General features: G+C 41.3%; 1 protein-coding gene across 1 annotated transcript in view; it reads right to left on the bottom strand.

Moving 5' to 3' along the window:
* ATG14 (autophagy related 14) overlaps positions 1-24,645 on the bottom strand; it is a 151,292-nt gene that overhangs the window by 39,859 nt on the left and 86,788 nt on the right. The window contains 1 exon segment of the mRNA XM_053697335.1: positions 9,582-9,676. Within this exon segment, the coding sequence (XP_053553310.1) occupies positions 9,582-9,676 (95 nt within the window).

Here is a 24,645-nt window from a genome sequence, read left to right as displayed (position 1 = left end):
GCACCTAACGCCTCTGAAAGAGTAGACGACATCACTGTAGCAATATCCTTCAGGGTGAACGCTGCAGACGCCGTTGAAGAACAAGGCGTCGCTTGAGTGAGCGGTAATGGCTGTGACGCTTGGGGAGAAAATTGCGGCATACTCTTCAGTATACTCTTTAGAACCTCTTCAGTAGAATCCTGAGCAGCATCCGCTTGAGACATACTTTTATTAAAGAAAATGTGTTCTCTAAACTGTAAAGTCCTTTCAGTGCATGAAGGACAAAAAGTAACAGGGGGTTCAACATCTGCATTCAAACATAATGAACATGTAACTCTTTGAAGATCCATAATCCCATATGTACAAGTATGATTATGGTACTAATAAGTATAATCTACAAAAACAAAATAACACTATTTTTTTTTAAAAATAAATCCTTATTTAAATTTTACATCAAAGAGTGCTATGCTCTAGACAAAATCCCAATTTATGCTTTACAACGTATCCAGTACTTAGGGAGAATGTTGGAAAAATAAACTTGAACATTAAACACCAGTGCACCTCGCCACAGCTCCGCTGCAGCACCTACCTGCCCCCACAACACACTGACACAGATTGCAAAAACTCCCCGGCGCTTAAGACTGCCTGCTTTGAGCTACAACCATGCGGTCTCAATAAGCGCCTGGAAGCAACGTCCACTTCCGAGCTCCGTAGGAAGAATATGCGCAGCTCCTAGACGCTTCCGGTCTGAAGCGCACAAAGACTAACCCCACCCCTCGTGGGCGGCAATCAGTAAGAGGACCTCCGGCAAGGAAAGTATGGCCGGGAAGAAAACAAAATAAGCGACCGCACCTAAAATCTAAAACTACGATCGCCACTTAGTACTGCTCATAGCAGTTAAAACACATTGTCAGTAAAACATTGAACACAGCCATTATTGAGCCTCAGCTCCAAAATCAGTCCCCAGCGTCATAAACAGCCTCGGAATAAACGTATCACATTAGGAGCCTTTCATTTTCTCTGAATCAGTCCCACTACATGACACTTGTATTCTTTCAAACATCATACCCATGCAGAGTACGGTTTAACATACAGTAAACACAAGGATTAATCCCCATACAGTTAGGACTAATTACAGCCCTGTTTCTGAGTTAAGAGTGTCCCAGAATATAAAAGCTGCACGTACCTGAAAGTTGATGGACAGCATGATCTTCCACATTCAAGAGGTCCTGCAGTTCCCTCCTGTAGAGCTGTGGAGACATACAGGGTCTTAGTTAAAATATACTAAGACCATCATGTGAAGGGCAGCACACATACTGGGAGGCGCAGAGAGAATCCCTTCCAGTTCCCGTTGCTTTAAAACCACCTATTTGGCTCTACTCTAGAGGCTGACAAGGAATACGGCTACACACTAAGTAAAATAGCACAACACTGGTACCATTTAAAAAAAAATAAACTCTTGATTAAAGAGTCTGAACTAACACCTCACTTTACCTCTTCCTAACACTAACACAGGCAAAGAGAATGACTGGGGTGGGAGGGAAGGGAGGAGCTATATATGCAGCTCTGCTGTGGTGCTCTTTGCCTCCTCCTGCTGACCAGAAGGCGATATCCCACAACGATGAAATCCGTGGACTCATCGTATCTTGTAAAAGAAAAAGCAGTCAATTTGAAAAAAGACTAAACCCCAGGTAAGAAAATTATTTCCTAAATATGTTTTTTCCCCAAATATGAAACAGATAGTCTGCAAAAGGAAATATACATAAACCTGACTCATGGCAAATATAAGTACAATACATATATTTAGAACTTTATATCAATGCATAAAGTGCCAAACCATAGCTGAGAGTGTCTTAAGTAATGAAAACATACTTACCGTAACACACCCATCCACATATAGCAGATAGCCAAACCAGTACTGAAACGGTTATCAGTAGAGGTAATGGAATATGAGAGTATATCGTCTATCTGAATAAGGGATAACAGAGAACCTATGAAATAGATCCTCCGTGAGGAAAACCACTGCATTCAATAGGTGATACTCCCTTCACATCCCTCTGACATTCACTGTACTCTGACAGGAACCAGGCTTCAAAATGCTGAGAAGCGCATATCAACGTAGAAATCTTAGCACAAACTTACTTCACCACCTCCATAGGAGGCAAAGTTTGTAAAACTGAATTGTGGGTGTGGTGAGGGGTGTATTTATAGGCATTTTGAGGTTTGGGAAACTTGTACATCCCATACGTCACTAGCTCAAAGACTCTTGCCAATTACATGAAAGAAAATTGGGTTCAGAGTCCTATGCACTTTCCCACCTGGGTGCTAAGCTGGATTTGAGGGGTTTTTAGTTTGTAAAAAAATTTTTTTTTTTTTAACTTTATTTTTTTTTTCAGATCCCCAAGACTTAAACCGTTGGAAAGGTTAAGCAATTACCTTTCCAACGGTGGGTCTTGGGGGTCTGTAGCTGCTTAGATGCCGGACATACAGGCTTAAATAAAGTTGCGCGGTGACGTCACTGTGCAAAACGTGAAGCCCCCGGCGATGCCTGTCACTATGCAGACCAGATCGCCGGGGTAGGAGCGGGTGGGAGCTCCCAGATCTCCCTCAAGGTGGGAGCATGCTAGCGACGGCTCTGAGCAGTCAGCACCTGACAATTTGCGACAGCTCATTAGCACTTAAGGAGTTAAATATTGGCTATAAAAAAAAAAGAGTAAACATATATAGCGGAAGAAATAACACTCCCAGTGGGGGGTAGGAGAGATAAGTAATACAATATTGATTGTTCTAATTATTGGGCTTTGGTATACAGATATAAGGTAACATTTGTGTGTACAGAAAGTGATAGGATAAGCAAGTTTGATATCCCCACAGGATCAAGCTCATTTGAATGGGTTATGGTTTGAAAGAACAAAAGCAGCTATTTCATCTACAAAAACAAAAATCAGCAATTTCTCATACAATTTTATACTACTGGTATAGCAAGTCATTGAAAACTCATTAAAGGGACAGTATACACCAGTTTTCATATAACTGCATGTAATAGACACTACTATAAAGACTAATATGCACAGATACTGATATAAAAATCCAGTATAAAACGGTTTAAAAACTTACTTAGAAGCTCCCAATTTAGCCCTGTAAAAAGGCATCTATAATACCCACTGCAAGTGGGATAAACAGACATTTCCCCTCTCCCCCTGCATATGAAAAGACTTTACACAAACAGAAGCAAGCTGGAGTTTATATGTCGGTATTCTCCTAAAACTTTGGGGCTTGTTTAGGAGTCTGAAAATCAGAGCAATGTTATTTAAAAAAGCAAAAAACTGTATGGGCTATATAAATGGATCATCTACAAAACATTTATGCCAAGAAATTACCCCATAATTTATGCTTACCTGATAAATGTATTTCTCTTGTGATGTATCGAGTCCATGGATTCATCAATACTTGTGGGATATTCTCCTTCCTTACAGGAAGTGGCAAAGAGAGCACCCACAGCAGAGCTGTCTATATAGCTCCTCCCCCAGTCATTCGACCGAAGGCTAGGAAGAAAAAGGAGGAACTATAGGGTGCAGAGGTGACTGAAGTTTTCTTTAAATAAAAACATACTACCTGTCTTAAATAAACAGGGCGGGCCGTGGACTCGATACATCACAAGAGAAATAAATTTATCAGGTAAGAATAAATTATGTTTTCTCTTGTAAGATGTATCGAGTCCACGGATTCATCCATACTTGTTGGATACCAATACCAAAGCTTTAGGACACGGATGAAGGAAGGGACAAGACAGGTACCTTAAACGGAAGGCACCACTGCTCGTAGAACCTGTCTCCCAAAAATAGCCTCCGAAGAAGCAAAAGTATCGAATTTGGAAAATTTGGAAAAATGAAGCGAAGACCAAGTCGCCGCCTTACAAATCTGTTCAACAGAAGCCTCATTTTAAAAGCCCATGTGGAAGCCACTGCTCTAGTAGAATGAGCCATAATTCTTTCAGGAGGCTGCTGGCCAGCAGTCTCATAAGCCAAACGGATGATGCTTTTCAGCCAAAAAGAAAGAAAGGTAGCCGTAGCCTTTTGACCTCTCCGCTTACCAGAATAAACAACAAACAATGAAGATGTTTGACGGAAATCTTTAGTTGCTTGTAAGTAGAACTTTAAAGCACGAACCACATCAAGATTGTGCAACAGACGTTCCTTCTTTGATGAAGGATTAGGACACAGTGAAGGAACAACAATTTCCTGATTGATATTCCTATTAGAAACAACCTTAGGAAGGAATCCAGGTTTGGTACGCAAAACCCCCTTATCTGCATGGAAAACAAGGTAAGGTGAGACACACTGTAAAGCAGATAACTCAGAAACTCTTCGAGCCGAAGAGATAGCTACTAAAAACAAAACTTTTCAAGATAGAAGCTAAATATCTATGGAATGCATAGTTCAAACGGAACCCCTTGAAGAACTTTAAGAACTAAGTTTAGGATCCATGGCGGAGCAACGAGTTTAAATACAGGCTTGATCCTGACTAAAGCCTGACTAAACGCTTGAACGTCTGGGACATCTGCCAGACATTTGTGTAAAAGAATAGACAAAGCAGATATCTGTCCTTTTAAGGAACTAGCTGATAATCCCTTCTCCAATCCTTATTGGAGAAAAGACAATATTCTAGGAATCCTAATCTTACTCCATGAGTAACCCTTGGATTCACACCAATAAAGATATTTGCGCCAAATCTTATGATAGATTTTCCTGGTGACAGGCTTTCTAGCTTGAATCAGGGTATCAATGACCGACTCAGAGAAACCACGCTTTGATAGAATCAGGCGTTAAATCTCCAAGCAGTCAGACGCAGAGAAGTTAGATTTGGATGCTTGATTGGACCTTGGATTAGAAGGTCCTGCCTCAATGGCAGAGTCCACGGTGGAACAGATGACATGTCCACTAGGTCTGCATACCAAATCCTGCATGGCCACACAGGTGCTATCAAAATCACCGAAGCTCTCTCCTGCTTGATTCTGGCAACCAGACGTGGGAGGAGAGGAAACGGTGGAAATACATAGGCCAGATTGAAGAACCAGGGCACTGCTAGAGCATCTATCAGTACCGCCTGGGGATCCTGGGACCTGGACCCGTAACAAGGAAGTTTGGCGTTCTGACGGGACACCATCAGATCCCATTCTGGTGTGCCCCATAGCAGAGTCAGCTGGGCAAATACCTCCGGATGGAGCTCCCACTCCCCCGGATGAAAAGTCTGACGACTTCGAAAATCCACCTCCCAGTTCTCTACCCCTGGGATATGGATTGCTGAGAGATGGCAAGAGTGATCCTCCGCCCATCTGATTATTTTGGTTACCTCCATCATCGCTAGAGAACTCCGTGATCGTCCTTGATGATTGATATAAGCTACAGTTGTGATGTTGTCCGACTGAAATCTGATGAATTTGGCCGCAGCTAGCTGAGGCCACGTCTGAAGCGCATTGAATATTGCTCTCAGTTCTAGAATGTTTATCGGGAGGAGAGCTTCCTCCAGAGACCATAAGCCCTGTGCTTTCAGAGAGTTCCAGACTGCACCCCAGCCTAACAGGCTGGCATCTGTCGTTACTATGAGCCACTCTGGCCTGCGGAAACACATTCCCTGAGACAGGTGGTCCTGAGACAACCACCAGAGAAGAGAATCTCTGGTCTCCTGGTCCAGATGCAGTTGAGGAGATAAATCTGCATAATCCCCATTCCACTGTTTGAGCATGCATAGTTGCAGTGGTCTGAGGTGTAGGCGGGCAAAAGGAACTATGTCCATTGCCGCCACCATGAGTCAGATTACCTCAATACACTGAGCCACTGATGGCCGAGGAATGGAATGAAGAGCTCGGCAAGTGGTTAAGAGTTTTGATTTTCTGAACTCCGTCAGAAATATTTTCATTTCTACCGAGTCTATCAGAGTCCCTAAGAAGGAAACCCTTGTGAGAGGGAAGAGAGAACTCTTTTATGTTCACCTTCCACCCGTGAGATCTCAGAAAAGCCAACACAATGTCCGTGTGAGACTTGGCTAGCTGGAAAGTCAAAGCCTGAATTAAGATGTCGTCTAGATAAGGCGCCACTGCTATGCCCCGCGGTCTTAGAACCGCCAAAAGGGACCCTAGCACCTTTGTGAAAATTCTGTGAGCCGTGGCCAACCCGAAGGGAAGGGCCACGAACTGGTAATGCCTGTCCAAAAAGGCGAATCGGAGGAATTGATGATCTCTGTGAATAGGGATGTGTAGATACGCATCCTTTAAGTCCACGGTAGTCATATATTGACCCTCCAGGATCAACGGTAGAATAGTCCGAATAGTCTCCATCTTGAATGATGGTACTCTGAGGAATTTGTTTAGAATTTTGAGATCCAAGATTGGTCTGAAATTTTCCTCTTTTTTGGGAACCACAAACAGGTTTGAGTAAAACCCTAGCCCTTGTTCCGCTTTTGGAACTGGGCAGATCACTCCCATGGCATGTAGGTCTTCCACACATCGTAAGAACGCCTCTCTTTGTCTGGTTTACAGACAATTGAGAAATCTCCCCCTTGGAGGGGAGTCTTTGAAGTCCAGAAGATATCCCTGCGACACAATTTCTAAAGTGCAGGAATCGTGAACATATCTCTTGCCCAAGCCTGTGCGAAGAGAGTCTGCCCCCTACTAGGATTAATCCCGGATCGGGGGCTACCCCTTCATGCTGTCTTAGTGGCAGCTGCAGGCTTCTTGGCTTGTTTAACCTTGTTCCAAGCCTGGTTAGGCTCCAGACTGACTTGGATTGGGCAAAATTCCCCTCTTGCTTTGCAGCAGGGGAAGCTGAAGCGGGACCACCCATGAAGTTCCGAAAGGAACGAAAATTATTGTTTGGTCCTCATTTCATTTGCTTTATCCTGAGGGAGGGCATGGCCTTTCCCTCCAGTGATGTCTGAAATAATCTCTTTCAGTTCAGGCCTGAATAGGGTCTTTCCTTTGAAAGGGATGTTCAAAAGTTTAGATTTTGATGATACATCAGCAGACCAGGACTTAAGTTATAACGCCCTGCGAGCTAAAATGGCAAAACCTGAATGATTTGCCGCTAATTTAGCCAGTTGGAAAGCGGCATCTGTAATGAAAGAATTAGCCAACTTAAGGGCCTTAATTCTATCCATAATATCCTCTAATGGAGTCTCCATCTGAAGAGCCTCTTCTAGAGCCTAGAACCAGAAAGCAGCTGCAGTAGTTACAGGAACAATGCACGCAATAGGTTGGAGAACAAAAACCTTGATGAACAAAAATTTTCTTCGGGAGACCCTCTAATTTTTTTATCCATAGGATCTTTGAAAGCACAACTGTTGATAGGTATAGTTGTACGCTTAGCAAGAGTAGAAATAGCTCCCTCCACCTTAGGAACCGTCTGCCACGAGTCCCGCATGGTGTCAGATATGGGAAACATTTTCTTAAAAACAGGAGGGGGAGCGAACAGAATACCTGGTCTATTCCACTCCTTAGTAACAATATTCACAATCCTCTAAGGAACCTCTAAGTATTTGTCCATTTTACACAATTTCTCTGGGACCACTATAGGGTCACTATCATCTAGAGTCGCTAATACCTCCCTGAGCAATAAGCGGAGGTGTTCAAGCTTAAATTTAAAGGCTGTCATATCAGAATCTGTCTGAGGGAGTGTCTTTCCTGAATCAGAAATTTCTCCCTCAGATAACAAATCCCTTACCCCTACTTCAGAACATTGTGAGGGTATATCGGATACGGCTACTAAAGAGTCAGACGGCTCAGCATTTGTTCTTAAGCCAGAGCTGTCACGCTTTCCTTGTAAACCAGGCAGTTTAGATAAAACCTCTGCAAGGGTTGTATTCATAACTGTGGCCATGTCTTGTAAAGTAAATTAATTTGACGCACTAGAGGTACTTGGCGTCACTTGTGCGGGCGTTACTGGTTGTGACACTTGGGGAGAGCTAGATGGCAAACCCTCATTTCCTTCTGTCTGAGAATCATCTATTGCTATATTTTTAAGTGCTAAAATATGCTCTTTATAATTTATAGACATATCAATGCAAGTGGGACACATTCTAAGAAGGGGTTCCACAATGGCTTCTAAACACATTGAAAATGGATTTTCCTTTATGTCAGACATGTTAAACAGGCTAGTAATGAAACAAGCAAGCTTGGAAAACACTTTAATCAAAGCAAATAATACTTAGAAAAAAACGGTACTGTGCCTTTAAGAGAAAAAAAGATGCACAAACTCTGCAAAACAGTGTAAAAAAAGCAGTAAACTCTACGAAATTTTTACAGTAGCATCATAAAGCCTTAGTAATATTGCACAGCTAGACAAATAAACAATACCTACCTGCCCTTTAGGAAAGATTTGTGGGGGGAAAAAACTTCTTTTAAGCCCTCAAACACAGCAGGACCCTCTGGAGAAGCAGCTGTATGTCTGAGTAAAAGAAACTGTGCAACTGAGGCGCAAAATAGGCCCCTAACACCTCACTCGATGTTATGGGGCCTAAAAGAAACACACCAGAGTGTTTCTAAACTAGCCATGTGGGTTAATAACCCTTAATCAAGCCACAATGGCCCCCTTAAAGTCCCTCAAAAAACGTTAAGTTTGCAATAAAAAAACATTTTTTCCTATCAGTGTCACCAGTAACCAATGAGCCCTTTATGCAAGCTGGGATACTTACTAAGTGTCTGAATACAGCTTACCCTTCCCTCATCGGGATATTGCCAGCCTTTTCTAGAATTATCACAGTCTGTCTAGAAAAAAATAGACTGAACATACCTCAATGCAGATTAGCATGCAAACCGTTCCCCCAACTGAAGTTTTCCTGTACTCTTCAGCCCTTATGAGAACAGCAGTGGATCTTAGTTACAAAGTGCTAAGATCATTATCCTCCTTGCAGAAATCTTCATCCCTTTTCTGCCAGAGAGTGAATAATACACACCGGTACCATTTAAAATAAACTTTTGCTTGAGAAATAAAAAACTAACATTTTTGTCACCATACTCACTTTACCCTTCCTAGCAGTTAAGCAGGCAAAGAGAATGACTGGGGGGTGGAGCTAAGGGAGGAGCTATATAGACATCTCTGCTGTGGGTGCTCTCTTTGCCACTTCCTGTAAGGAAGGAGAATATCCCACAAGTATGGATGAATCCGTGGACTCGATACATCTTACAAGAGAAACGAGTGTATAATGTCCCTTTAAGGGGATACCAATTTTACCGTACACAGTCCCTTTAACAAATCTTTTCATTTACAATATAGTGGGTAGCAACTTATAAATACATCACTTGAAACATTCACAACACATCAAGAGATACCATAGATATTAATAAGGGGTAATGTGCTGAACACATTTCAAATAATTTATTGTTCTGACAGACAAGTTTTTGGTTCACAACTTGTTTTCTTTTTCTTTGTTTGATTTATATGGTTATCAGAAATATTGGAATTAGCTTGACTAAAACATTTATATATATATATAGTGGGTAGTATAAAGAACAATTTATTGTTAGGCAACAAAGACCAATTCTATGGGATTTCTTTGCATTGGTGAAGATTTTATAGAACTGACTTTGAAACACAAAGAACAGTTACCTACCTGAGAAAAACATAGATAGAGAATGTTTGAATTTAGTTTATTAACAGCGCGGTTAAACTTCCATCTGTTCAGGTTTTCCCCACAGAACTCACTGAAAAACAAATAAGTCAGGGAAACCTGAATATTATCCCAAACATAAATATATATGTACACACAAGTAGTTGTCACAGAAATCAGGGTGTGATCTAAAGTAACATTACAGAATACAAATAAAATGATCTCATTTGTTGGAGTATTATATATATATATATATATATATATATATATATATATATATATACACACACACACACATATATACATATATATATATATACACATACATATATATATATATATATATATATATATATATATACACTGTATATACATATATATACATACAGGGAGTGCAGAATTATTAGGCAAATGAGTATTTTGACCACATCATCCTCTTTATGCATGTTGTCTTACTCCAAGCTGTAGAGGCTCGAAAGCCTACTACCAATTAAGCATATTAGGTGATGTGCATCTCTGTAATGAGAAGGGGTGTGGTCAAGTGACATCAACACCCTATATCAGGTGTGCATAATTATTAGGCAACTTCCTTTCCTTTGGCAAAATGGGTCAAAAGAAGGACTTGACAGGCTCAGAAAAGTCAAAAATAGTGAGATATCTTGCAGAGGGATGCAGCACTCTTAAAATTGCAAAGCTTCTGAAGCGTGATCATCGAACAATCAAGCGTTTCATTCAAAATAGTCAACAGGGTCGCAAGAAGCGTGTGGAAAAACCAAGGCGCAAAATAACTGCCCACTGAGAAAAGTCAAGCGTGCAGCTGCCAAGATGCCACTTGCCACCAGTTTGGCCATATTTCAGAGCTGCAACATCACTGGAGTGCCCAAAAGCACAAGGTGTGCAATACTCAGAGACATGGCCAAGGTAAGAAAGGCTGAAAGACGACCACCACTGAACAAGACACACAAGCTGAAACGTCAAGACTGGGCCAAGAAATATCTCAAGACTGATTTTTCTAAGGTTTTATGGACTGATGAAATGAGAGTGAGTCTTGATGGGCCAGATGGATGGGCCCGTGGCTGGATTGGTAAAGGGCAGAGAGCTCCAGTCCGACTCAGACGCCAGCAAGGTGGAGGTGGAGTACTGGTTTGGGCTGGTATCATCAAAGATGAGCTTGTGGGGCCTTTTCGGGTTGAGGATGGAGTCAAGCTCAACTCCCAGTCCTACTGCCAGTTTCTGGAAGACACCTTCTTCAAGCAGTGGTACAGGAAGAAGTCTGCATCCTTCAAGAAAAACATGATTTTCATGCAGGACAATGCTCCATCACACGCGTCCAAGTACTCCACAGCGTGGCTGGCAAGAAAGGGTATAAAAGAAGAAAATCTAATGACATGGCCTCCTTGTTCACCTGATCTGAACCCCATTGAGAACCTGTGGTCCATCATCAAATGTGAGATTTACAAGGAGGGAAAACAGTACACCTCTCTGAACAGTGTCTGGGAGGCTGTGGTTGCTGCTGCACGCAATGTTGATGGTGAACAGATCAAAACACTGACAGAATCCATGGATGGCAGGCTTTTGAGTGTCCTTGCAAAGAAAGGTGGCTATATTGGTCACTGATTTGTTTTTGTTTTGTTTTCGAATGTCAGAAATGTATATTTGTGAATGTTGAGATGTTATATTGGTTTCACTGGTAAAAATAAATAATTGAAATGGGTATATATTTGTTTTTTGTTAAGTTGCCTAATAATTATGCACAGTAATAGTCAATTACAACTTGCCTAATAATTCTGCAGTGTGTGTGTGTATATATATATATATATATATATATATATATATATATATATATATATATATATATATATATATATATATATATATATACATACATATACATACACACATTTACTGTGTGCTTAACCCCTTAACGACATATGTTGTACCCTGTACGACGTTGGGGATTAAAGAGGCTGGAAGCAATGCTGATCGCTTCTAGCCGCTTTCCGGTTATTGCAGTGATGCCTCAATATCGAGGCAACCTGCAATAACAATTTTTCCCCATCCACTCTGTGGCCCTCTCTGCACCGGACATCGATGGCCGGAATCGTTGGTGGGTGGGAGCCGATGTGGGAGGCGGGTGGGCGGCCATCGATGGCTGTCTGCAGAGGTGGGCGGGGTAGCCGGACGCGCGCGCGTGCACGGGGGTAGGCAGTGGGCGCGTGTATGGGGAGGGAGCGGGTGGAAACCATTACCCTATGGAACAATTTTTTTAAATTAAGTGGGAGAGAGGGGGACTAAAACATTTAAAATCAATAATCTAAGTGATCTGGTTGGGGGTCTGGGGTTTAGTCAGGGGGGTGGGGGCGGAAGCTACACTACAGAAAAGTGTGTGTGTGTGTGGGGGGAATATATATATATTAAAAAAAAAAAAATGTTGTAAACTGCCAGTACCCAAGATGGTTCCCAATAATGTAGAGGGGGAGGGTTAGAGAGGTTTGGGGCTAAGGGGGATCCTACACAACAGAATATGTAAATATGCACAAAAAAAAAAAAAAAAAAAAAAAAGGATACCTTTTAATTTAGTACTGGCACCCAGTACTTAAGATGGCGGGGAAAATTGTGGGGTGGGGGAGGGAAGAGAGCTGTTTGGGAGGAATCGGGTCTGATGTGTCAGGTGGGAGGCTGATCTCTACACTAAAGCTAAAATTAACCCTGCAAGCTCCCTGATTAACCCCTTCACTGCTAGACAAAATACACGTGTGATGTGCAGCAGGATTTAGCAGCCTTCTAATTACCAAAAAGCATCGCCAAAGCCATAAAAAAATGTCTGCTATTTCTAAACAAAGGGGATCCCAGAGAAGCATTTACAACCATTTGTGCCATAATTGCACAAGTTGTTTGTAAATAATTTCAGTGAGAAACCTAAAATAAAAAAACGTAAAAATGTTTGCATTTGATCACATTTGGCGGTGAAATGGTGGCATTAAATATACCAAAATGGGCCTAGATCAATACTTGGGGTTGTCTACTACACTAAAGCTAAAATTAACAAGCTCCCTACATGCTCCCTAATTAACCCCTTCACTGCTGGGCATAATACATGTGTGGTGCGCAGTGGCATTTAGCAGCCTTCTAATTACCAAAAAGCATCACCAAAGCCATATATGTCTGCTATTTCTGCATTAATTGCACAAGTTGTTTGTAAATAATTTCTGTGAGAAACCTAAAGTTTGTGAAAAAATTTGTGAAAAACATAATTTATGTAAGAACTTACCTGATAAATTCATTTCTTTCATATTGGCAAGAGTCCATGAGCTAGTGACGTATGGGATATACATTCCTACCAGGAGGGGCAAAGTTTCCCAAACCTCAAAATGCCTATAAATACATCCCCACCACACCCACAATTCAGTTTAACGAATAGCCAAGAAGCAGGGTGATAAGGAGCGAAATCATAATCACCATAAAAAGGGTGGGCCTCATGGACTCTTGCCAATATGAAAGAAATTAATTTATCAGGTAAGTTCTTACATAAATTATGTTTTCTTTCAAGTAATTGGCAAGAGTCCATGAGCTAGTGACGTATGGGATAGCAAATAGCCAAGATGTGGAACTCCACGCAAGAGTCACTAGAGAGGGAGGGATAAAAATAAAGACAGCCAATTCCGCTGAAAAATAAATCCACAACCCAAATCAAAAGTTTTAATCTTTATAATGAAAAAAACTGAAATTATAAGCAGAAGAATCAAACTGAAACAGCTGCCTGAAGTACTTTTCTACCAAAAACTGCTTTTGAAGAAGAGAAAACATCAAAATGGTAGAATTTAGTAAAAGTATGCAAAGAACAGGTCCCTGCTTTGCAAATCTGATCAACAGAAGCTTCATTCTTAAAAGCCCAGGAAGTAGAAACTGACCTAGTAGAATGAGTCGAAATCCTCTGAGGCGGGGAATTACCCGACTCCAAATAAGCATGATGAATCAAAAGCTTTAACCAAGATGCCAAAGAAATGGCAGAAGCCTTCTGACCTTTCCTAGAACCAGAAAAGATAACATAATTTATGTAAGAACTTACCTGATAAATTCATTTCTTTCATATTAGCAAGAGTCCATGAGCTAGTGACGTATGGGATATACATTCCTACCAGGAGGGGCAAAGTTTCCCAAACCTCAAAATGCCTATAAATACACCCCTCACCACACCCACAAATCAGTTTAACGAATAGCCAAGAAGTGGGGTGAAAAGAAAAAAGTGCGAAAGCATAAAAAATAAGGAATTGGAATAATTGTGCTTTATACAAAAAAATCATAACCACCACAAAAAGGGTGGGCCTCATAAACTCTTGCTAATATGAAAGAAATGAATTTATCAGGTAAGTTCTTACATAAATTATGTTTTCTTTCATGTAATTAGCAAGAGTCCATGAGCTAGTGACGTATGGGATAATGACTACCCAAGATGTGGATCTTTCCACGCAAGAGTCACTAGAGAGGGAGGGATAAAATAAAGACAGCCAATTCCGCTGAAAAATAATCCACACCCAAAATAAAGATTAAATGAAAAAAACTGAAATTATAAGCAGAAGATTCAAACTGAAACAGGTGCCTGAAGTACTTTTCTACCAAAAACAGCTTCAGAAGAAGAAAACACATCAAAATGGTAGAATTTAGTAAAAGTATGCAAAGAAGACCAAGTTGCTGCTTTGCAAATCTGATCAACCGAAGCATCATTCCTAAACGCCCAGGAAGTAGAAACTGACCTAGTAGAATGAGCTGTAATCCTTTGAGGCGGAGTTTTACCCGACTCGACATAAGCATGATGAATTACAGATTTCAACCAAGATGCCAAAGAAATGGCAGAGACCTTCTGACCTTTCCTAGAACCGGAAAAGATAACAAATAGACTAGAAGTCTTTCGGAAATTCTTAGTAGCTTCAACATAATATTTCAAAGCTCTAACTACATCCAAAGAATGCAATGATCTCTCCTTAGAATTCTTAGGATTAGGACACAATGAAGGAACCACAATTTCTCTACTAATGTTGTTAGAATTCACAACCTTAGGTAAAAATTTAAAAGAAGTTCGCAACACCGCCTTATCCTGATGAAAAATCAGAAAAGGAGACTCACAAGAAAGAGCAGATAATTCAGAAACTCGTCTGGCAGAAGAGATGGCCAAAAGGAACAAAACTTTCCAAGAAAGTAATTTGATGTCCAATGAATGCATAGGTTCAAACGGAGGAGCTTGAAGAGCCCCCAGAACCAAATTCAAACTCCAAGGAGGAGAAATTGACTTAATGACAGGTTTTATATGAACCAAAGCTTGTACAAAACAATGAATATCAGGAAGATTAGCAATCTTTCTGTGAAAAAGAACAGAAAGAGCAGAGATTTGTCCTTTCAAGGAGCTTGCAGACAAACCTTTATCCAAACCATCCTGAAGAAACTGTAAAATTCTCGGAATTCTAAAAGAATGCCAGGAAAAATGATGAGAAAGACACCAAGAAATATAAGTCTTCCAGACTCTATAATATATCTCCCTAGATACAGATTTACGAGCCTGTAACATAGTATTAATCACAGAGTCAGAGAAACCTCTTTGACTAAGAATCAAGCGTTCAATCTCCATACCTTTAAATTTAAGGATTTGAGATCCTGATGGAAAAAAGGACCTTGCGACAAAAGGTCTGGTCTTAACGGAAGAGTCCACGGTTGGCAAGAGGCCATCCGGACAAGATCCGCATACCAAAACCTGAGAGGCCATGCTGGAGCTACCAACAGAACAAACGAGCATTCCTTCAGAATCTTGGAGATTACTCTTGGAAGAAGAACTAGAGGTGGAAAGATATAGGCAGGATGATACTTCCAAGGAAGTGACAATGCATCCACTGCTTCCGCTTGAGGATCCCTGGATCTGGACAGATACCTGGGAAGTTTCTTGTTTAGATGAGAGGCCATCAGATCTATTTCTGGAAGTCCCCACATTTGAACAATCTGAAGAAATACCTCTGGGTGAAGAGACCATTCGCTCGGATGTAACGTTTGGCGGCTGAGATAATCCGCTTCCCAATTGTCTATACCTGGGATATGAACCGCAGAAACTAGACAGGAGATGGATTCCGCCCATACCAGAATTCGAGATACTTTCTTCATAGCCAGAGGACTGTGAGTCCCTCCTTGATGATTGATGTATGCCACAGTTGTGACATTGTCTGTCTGAAAACAAATGAACGATTCTCTCTTTAGAAGAGGCCATGACTGAAGAGCTCTGAAAATTGCACGGAGTACCAAAATATTGATCGGTAATCTCACCTCCTGAGATTACCAAATCCCTTGTGCTGTCAGAGACCCCCAAACCTGTCAGACTTGCATCTGTTGAAATTACAGTCCAGGTCGGAAGAACAAAAGAAGCCCCCTGAACTAAACGATGGTGATCTGTCCACCACATCAGAGAGTGTCGTTTCCTGTTTAGATGAGAAGCCATCAGATCTATTTCTGGAAGCCCCCACATCTGAACAATCTGAAGAAACACATCTGGGTGAAGAGACCATTCTCCCGGATGTAAAGTCTGGCGACTGAGATAATCTGCTTCCCAATTGTCTATACCTGGGATATGGACCGCAGAGATTAGACAGGAGCTGGATTCTGCCCATGCAAGTATCCGAGATACTTATTTCATAGCTAGAGGACTGAGAGTCCCACCTTGATGATTGACATACGCCACGGTTGTGACATTGTCTGTCTGAAAACAAATAAACAATTCTTTCTTTAGAAGAGGCCAAAACTGAAGAGCTCTGAGAATCGCACGGAGTTCCAAAATATTGATTGGTAATCTCGCCTCTTGAGATTTCCAAACCCCCTGCGCTGTCAGAGATCCCCAGACAGCTCCCCAACCTGAAAGACTCGCATCTGTTGTGATCACAGTCCAGGTTGGACGAACAAAAGAGGCCCCCTGAACTAAACGATGGTGATCTGACCACCAAGTCAGAGATAGTCAAATATTGGGATTTAAGGATATTAATTGTGAAATCCTTGTATAATCCCTGCACCATTGGTTCAGCATACAAAGCTGAAGCGGTCTCATGTGAAAACGAGCAAAGGGGATCGCGTCCGATGCTGCAGTCATGAGGCCTAAAACCTCCATGCACATAGCTACTGAAGGGAATGATTGAGACCGAAGGTTCCGACAAGCTGAAACCAATTTCAGACGTCTTTTGTCTGTTAGAGACAAAGTCATGGATACTGAATCTATTTGGAATCATAAAAAGGTTACCCTTGTCTGAGGAATCAAAGAACTTTTTGGTAAATTGATCCTCCAACCATGTCTTTCACACAAATCAACTAGTGTTGTTTCTTCAGATTCTGCAGAATGTAAAGACTGAGCAAGTACCAAGATATCGTCCAAATAAGGAAACACCGCAATACCCCGCTCTCTGATTACAGAAAGTAGGGCACAGAGAACTTTTGAAAAGATCCTTGGAGCTGTTGCTAGGCCAAAAGGAAGAGCAACAAATTGGTAATGCTTGTCTAGAAAAGAGAATCTCAGGAACTGATAATGATCTGGATTGAATCTGAATATGAAGATATGCATCCTGTAAGTCTATTGTGGACATATAATGCCCTTGCTGAACAAAAGGCAGAATAGTCCTTATAGTCACCATTTTGAATGTTGGTATACTTACATAACGATTCAAAATTTTAGATCCAGAACTGGTCTGAAAGAATCCTCTTTCTTTGGAACAATGAACAGATTTGAATAAAACCCCAGACCCCGTTCCGGAAAGGGAACTGGCACAATTACCACGGATAACTCCAGTTCTGAAACACACTTCAGGAAAGCCTGAGCCTTTACTGGGTTCACTGGAATGCGTGAGAGAAAGAAACTTCTCACAGGCGGTCTTACCTTGAAACCTATTCTGTACCCTTGAGAAACAATGTTCTGGATCCAATGATTTTGGATTAAATTGATCCAAACATCTTTGAAAAATCTTAGTCTGCCCCCTACCAGCTGCGCTGGAATGAGGGCCGCCTTTGGTTTTCTAAAAGGCTTGGATTTATTCCAGACTGGAGAAGGCTTCCAATTGGAAACCGTTCCTTTAAGGGAAGGGTCAGATTTCTGTTCCTTATTCTGACGAAAGGAACAAAAACGGTTAGGAGCCCTAAATTTACCCTTAGACTTTTTATCCTGAGGCAAAAAAGCTCCCTTCCCCCCAGTAACAGTTGAAATAATAGAATCCAACTGAGAACCAAATAATTTATTACCTTGGAAAGAAAGAGATAGCATGATGTTGAATTAGAAGTCATATCTGCATTCCAAGTTTTAAGCCATAAAGCTCTTCTAGCTAAAATAGCTAAAGACATATACCTGACATCAATTCTAACGATATCAAAAATGGCATCACAAATGAAATTATTAGCATGTTGAATAAGCTTAACAATGCTATACACATTAGGATCTGGTACTTCTTGCGCTAAAGTTTCCAACCAAAAAGTTGAAGCCGCAGCAACATCAGCCAAAGAAATAGCAGGCCTAAGAAGATGACCTGCACATAAATAAGCCTTCCCTAGATAAGATTCAAGCTTCCTATCTAAAGGATCTTTAAAAGAAGTACTATCTGCCGTAGGAATAGTAGTAAGCTTTGCAAGAGTAGAGATGGCCCCATCAACTTTGGGGATCTTTTCCCAAAACTCCAATCTATCAGTTGGCAAAGGGTACAGTTTCTTAAACCTTAAAGAAGGAGTGAATGAAGTACCCAAACTATTCCATTCCCTAGAAATTACATCTGAAATAGCATCAGGAACTGGAAAAACCTCTGGAATAACTACATGAGGTTTAAAAAACTAATTTAAACGTTTACTAGTTTTAATATCAAGAGGACTAGTCTCTTCCATATCTAATGCAATCAACACCTCTTTTAATAAAGAACGAATATACTCCATTTTAAATAAATATGAAGTTTTGTCAGTGTCGATATCTGAGGCAGAATCTTCAGAACCAGATAGATCCTCATCAGAGATAGATAAATCAGAATGCTGTCGGTCCTTTAAAAATTCATCGAAATTATGAGAAATTTTAAAAGACCTTTTACGTTTATTAGAAGGTGGTATAACAGACAAGGCCTTCTGAATAGAATTAGAAACAAATTCTCTCACATTAACAGGAATATCCTGAACATTTGATGTTGAAGGAACAACAACAGGTAATGGATTATTACTAATGGAAATATTGTCTGCTTTAGAAAGTTTATCATGACAACTAACAAACTACAGCCGGAAGAGGAACAGTTACCACAAGTTTACAACAAATTAATTTAGCTTTGGTAGAACCGACATCAGGCAGCAGGATTCCAGTAGTAGATTCTGAGACAGGGTCAGATTGAGACATCTTGCAATATGTAATAGAAAAAATAACATATAAAGCAAAATTATCAATTTCCTTATATGATACTTTTAGGAATGGGAAAAAATGCAAACAAAATAAGCCTCTGGAAACCAGAAGCAAAAGAAATAATGACTTAAATAATGTCAAAAATCTGGCGCCAAGTATGACGCCCAAACTGACAAATATTTTTTGGCGCCAAAAACGTCTGCAACAAACACGAGCGTCATAGATGACGCAACTACGTGAAAACTCTCGGCGCCAACTAAGATGCCGGAAATGACGACATAACGTCAACAAAAGTAATTCTTGCGCCAAAAAAGTCTCGAGCCAAAAATGACGCAATAAATTATAGCATTTAGCACCCCTGCGAGCCTAACAGCCCGTAATTTAGAAAGAAAATCAATTAAAAAATTTCAGGTAAGAAATTTTTTTTTTATGCATTTCCCAAAAATGAAAACTGACAGTCTGTAAAAAGGAAATATACTGATTACCCTGAATTTTGGCAAATATAAGTATAAAACATATATTTAGAACTTTACATATAAAAGTGCCAAACCATAGCTGAGAGTGTCATAAATAAAAGGAAATATACTTACCAAAAGACACTCATCTACATAAAGTAGATAGCCAAACCAGTACTGAAACGAGAATCGTTAGAGGTAATGGTATATAAGAGTATATCATCGATATGAAAAGGGAGGTAGGAGAAGAATCTCTACGACCGATAACAGAGAACCTAAGAAATAGATCCCCGATAGGATGACCATTGTATTCAAAAGGTAATACTCCCTGCACATCTCTCTGTCATTCACTGCACTCCGAGGAACCGGGCTTCAGCATGCTGAAAAGCGCATATTAAACGTAGAAATCTAGCACAAACTTACTTCACCACCTCCATAGGAGGCAAAGTTTGTAAAAATTGAATTGTGGGTGTGGTGGGGGGTGTATTTATAGGCATTTTGAGGTTTGGGAAACTTTGCCCCTCGTGATAGGAATGTATATCCCATACGTCACTAGCTCATGGACTCTTGCCAATTAAATGAAAGAAAAAAGTGAATGATTTTTTTTATTTGATCACATTTGGCGGTGAAATGGTGGCATGAAATATCCCAAAGTATTGATCTAGGGCTATTTTGGTATGTCTTCTAAAAAAAAACAACATAATTTATGCTTACCTGATAAATTTATTTCTCTTGAGGTGTATCCAGTCCACGGATCATCCATTACTTATGGGATATTCTCCTTCCCCAACTGCCATATCCAGTCATTCGACCGAAAACAAGCAGAGAAAGGAGAAACCATTGGGTGCAGTGGTGACTGTAGTTTAAAATTAAAAAATACCTGCCTTAAAATGACAGGGCGGGCAGTGGACTGGATACACCACAAGAGAAATAAATAAATTTATCAGGTAAGCATAAATTATGTTTTCTCTTGTAAGGTGTATCCAGTCCACGGATCATCCATTACTTGTGGGATACCAAAGCTAAAGTACACGGATGAAGAGAGGGACAAGGCAGGTACTTAAACGGAAGGTACCACTGCCTGTAAAACCTCCCAAAAATAGCCTCCGAAGAAGCAAAAGTATCAAATTTGTAGAATTTTGAAAAAGTATGAAGCGAAGACCAAGTCGCCGCCTTGCAAATCTGTTCAACAGAAGCCTCATTTTTAAAGGCCCATGTGGAAGCCACAGCTCTAGTAGAATGAGCTGTAATCCTTTCAGGAGGCTGCTGGCCAGCAGTCTCATAGGCTAAGCGGATTATGCTTCTTAGCCAAAAAGAAAGAGGTTGCCGAAGCCTTTTGACCTCTCCTCTGTCCAGAGTAGACAACAAAGCAGTTTGACGAAAATCTTTAGAAGCTTTAAAACTTTAAAGCACGAACCACGTCCAGATTGTGTAATAGACGTTCCCTTCTTTGAAGAAGGGTTAGGACACAAAGACGGAACAACAATCTCTTGATTGATATTCTTATTAGATACCACCTTAGGTAAAAACCCAGGTTTGGTACGCAGAACTACCTTATCTGCATGGAAGATCAGATAAGGAGAATCACATTGTAAGACAGATAACTCGGAAACTCTACGAGCCGAGGAAATAGCTACCAAAAAAAGAACTTTCCAAGATAAAAGTTTGATATCTATGGAATGAAGAGGTTCAAACGGAACCCCCTGAAGAACTTTAAGAACCAAATTCAAGCTCCAAGGTGGAGCAACAGGTTTAAACACAGGCTTGATTCTAACTAAAGCCTGACAAAATGCCTGAACGTCTGGAACATCCGCCAGACGCTTGTGCAAAAGAATAGACAGCGCAGAAATCTGTCCCTTTAAGGAACTAGCTGACAATCCTTTTTCCAATCCTTCTTGGAGAAAAGATAATATCCTGGGAATCCTGACCTTACTCCATGAGTAGCCCTTGGATTCACACCAATAAAGATATTTACGCCATATCTTATGATAGATTTTCCTGGTGACAGGCTTTCATGCCTGAATTAAGGTATCAATGACTGACTCGGAGAAACCACGCTTTAATAAAATCAAGCGTTCAATCTCCAGGCAGTCAGCCTCAGAGAAATTAGATTTGGATGGTTGAAAGGACCTTGAAGTAGAAAGTCCTGTCTCCGCGGCAGAGTCCATGGTGGAAAGGATGACATGTCCACCAGATCTGCATACCAAGTCCTGCGTGGCCACGCAGGCGCTATCAAGATCACCGATGCTCTCTCCTGCTTGATTTTGGCAATCAGACGAGGGAGCAGAGGAAACGGTGGAAACACATAAGCCAGGTTGAAGGACCAAGGCGCTGCTAGAGCATCCATCAGCGTTGCCTTGGGGTCCCTGGACCTGGATCCGTAACAAGGAAGCTTGGTGTTCTGGCAAGACGCCATGAGACCCAGTTCTGGTTTGCCCCAACGATGAATCAATTGTGCAAACACCTCCGGATGGAGCTCCCACTCCCCCAGATGAAAAGTCTGTCGACTTAGAAAATCCGCCTCCCAGTTCTCTACACCTGGGATATGGATAGCTGATAGGTGGCAAGAGTGAATCTCTGCCCAGCGAATCATCTTTGAGACATCCAACATCGCTAGGGAACTCCTTGTTCCCCCTTGATGGTTGATGTAAGTCACAGTCGTGATGTTGTCCGACTGAAATCTGATGAACCTCAGAGTTTCTAACGGAGGCCAAGCCTGAAGAGCATTGAATATCGCTCTCAGTTCCAGAATATTTATTGGAAGGAGTGACTCCTCCTGAGTCCACAATCCCTGAGCCTTCAGGGAGTTGAAGGCTGGCATCTGTCGTTACAATTGTCCAATCTAGCGTGCGAAAGGTCATACCTTTGGACAGATGGACCCGAGATAGCCACCAGAGAAGAGAATCCCTGGTCTCTTGATCCAGATTTAGTAGAGGGGACAAATCTGTGTAATCCCCATTCCACTAACTGAGCATGCAGAGTTGCAGCGGTCTGAGATGTAGGGCGTGCAAACGGCACTATGTCCATTGCCGCTACCATTAAGCCGATTACTTCCATGCACTGAGCCACCAAAGGGGCGAGGAATGGAATAAAGAAGACGGCAGGAATTTAGAAGTTTTGATAACCTGGACTCCGTCAGGTAAATTTTCATTTCTACAGAATCTATCAGAGTCCCTAGGAAGGAAACTCTTGTGAGGGGGGATAGAGAACTCTTTTCCTCGTTCACCTTCCACCCATGCGACCTCAGAAATGCCAACACTATGTCCATATGAGACTTGGCAATTTGGAAGTTTGACGCCTGAATCAGGATGTCGTCTAATAAAGGCCACTGCTATGCCCCGTGGCCTTAGAAACCGCCAGAAGCGACCCCAGAACCTTCGTAAAAATTCTTGGGGCTGTAGCTAATCCAAAGGGAAGAGCTACAAACTGGTAATGCCTGTCTAGGAAGGCAAACCTGAGAAACCGATGATGATCTTTGTGTATCGGAATGTGAAGATAAGCATCCTTTAAATCCACCGTAGTCATGTATTGACCCTCCTGGATCATAGGTAGGATGGTACGAATAGTCTCCATCTTGAATGATGGAACTCTGAGAAATTTGTTTAAGCTCTTTAGATCCAAAATTGGTCTGAAGGTTCCCTCTTTTTTGGGAACCACAAACAGATTTGAGTAAAATCCCTGTCCCTCCTTTGGAACTGGATGGATCACTCCCATAACTAGGAGGTCTTGTACACAGTGTAAGAATGCCTCTCTTTTTATCTGGTTTGCAGATAATTGTGAAAGGTGAAATCTCCCTTTTGGAGGGGAAGCTTTGAAGTCCAGAAGATATCCCTGGGATATAATTTCCAACGCCCAGGGATCCTGGACATCTCTTGCCCACCGCCGGGGCGAAGAGCAAAGTCTGCCCCCTACTAGATCCGTTACCAGATAGGGGGCTGTTCCTTCATGCTGTCTTAGAGGGCAGCAGCAGGCTTTTTGGCCTGCCTACCTTTGTTCCAGGTCTGGTTAGGTCTCCAGACCGTCTTGGACTGAGCAAAAGTTCCCTCTTGTTTTGCATTAGAGGAAGTTGATGCCGCACTTGCCTTGAAGTTTCGAAAGGCACGAAAATTAGACTGTTTGGCCCTTGATTTGGACCTATCCTGAGGAAGGGCATGACCTTTTCCTCCAGTGATATCAGCAATAATCTCCTTCAAACCAGGCCCGAATAGGGTCTGCCCCTTGAAGGGAATGTTAAGCAGCTTAGACTTTGAAGTAACGTCAGCTGACCATGATTTAAGCCATAGCGCTCTGCGCGCCTGGATAGCAAAGCCAGAATTCTTAGCCGTTAGTTTAGTCAAATGAACAATGGCATCAGAAACAAAAGAATTGGCTAGCTTAAGTGCTCTAAGCTTGTCAAGTATGTCATCCAATGGAGTCGCTACCTGTAAAGCCTCTCCCAGAGACTCAAACCAGAACGCCGCAGCAGCAGTGACAGGAGCAATGCGTGCAAGGGGCTGTAGCATAAAACCTTGTTGAATAAACATTTTCTTAAAGGGCCACTGTAAGTAAATATTTTCTATGCCTGTTACTAACTACCCCAAATACGCTTTTTATCAATAGCATTTCATTAACATATCTCTACCGTATATCAGAAATCTTGTCTGCAAATTTAATTGTTTTCCAAACCCACTCAGTGGGCATCCTTTGCTCTGTACCAATCCGCTAACAATACTTAGGTTTCAAAATGGTGCTTTAAACACAAAGTTATTGGTTTAAGTATTTTGAACACGCAGTGCTGAAAATAGTGGGCAGGATAACGTGACATCATCGGCGAATAAGAGATACAACTTTTAGAACGTTATGAAACTTTGTTTTGGAGAAAAATATAGGTCAGTAGGTTTTAATTAATGTTTATTAACTTTAATATGTTAGTTGTTTAGCTTAAAAATTATAACAGAAAGTAATCCTTTAAGGTAACCCTCTAACTTTTTATCCACTGGATCTAAGAAAGCACAACTGTCCTCGACAGGGATAGTAGTACGTTTTGCTAAAGTAGAAACTGCTCCCTCCACCTTAGGAACTGTCTGCCATAAATCCCGTGTGGTGGCGTCTATTGGAAACATTTTTCTAAAAATAGGAGGGGGAGAGAATGGCACACCTGGTCTATCCCATTCCTTAGTAATAATTTCTGTAAACCTTTTAGGTATTGGAAAAACATCGGTGCACACCTGCACTGCATAGTATTTA

The sequence above is a fragment of the Bombina bombina genome, chromosome 1 (assembly GCF_027579735.1).
Source record: "Bombina bombina isolate aBomBom1 chromosome 1, aBomBom1.pri, whole genome shotgun sequence".
Lineage (NCBI taxonomy): Eukaryota > Metazoa > Chordata > Amphibia > Anura > Bombinatoridae > Bombina > Bombina bombina.
Note: the sequence above shows the minus strand (reverse complement) of the source record. Positions and strands in the feature narration are given on the sequence as shown.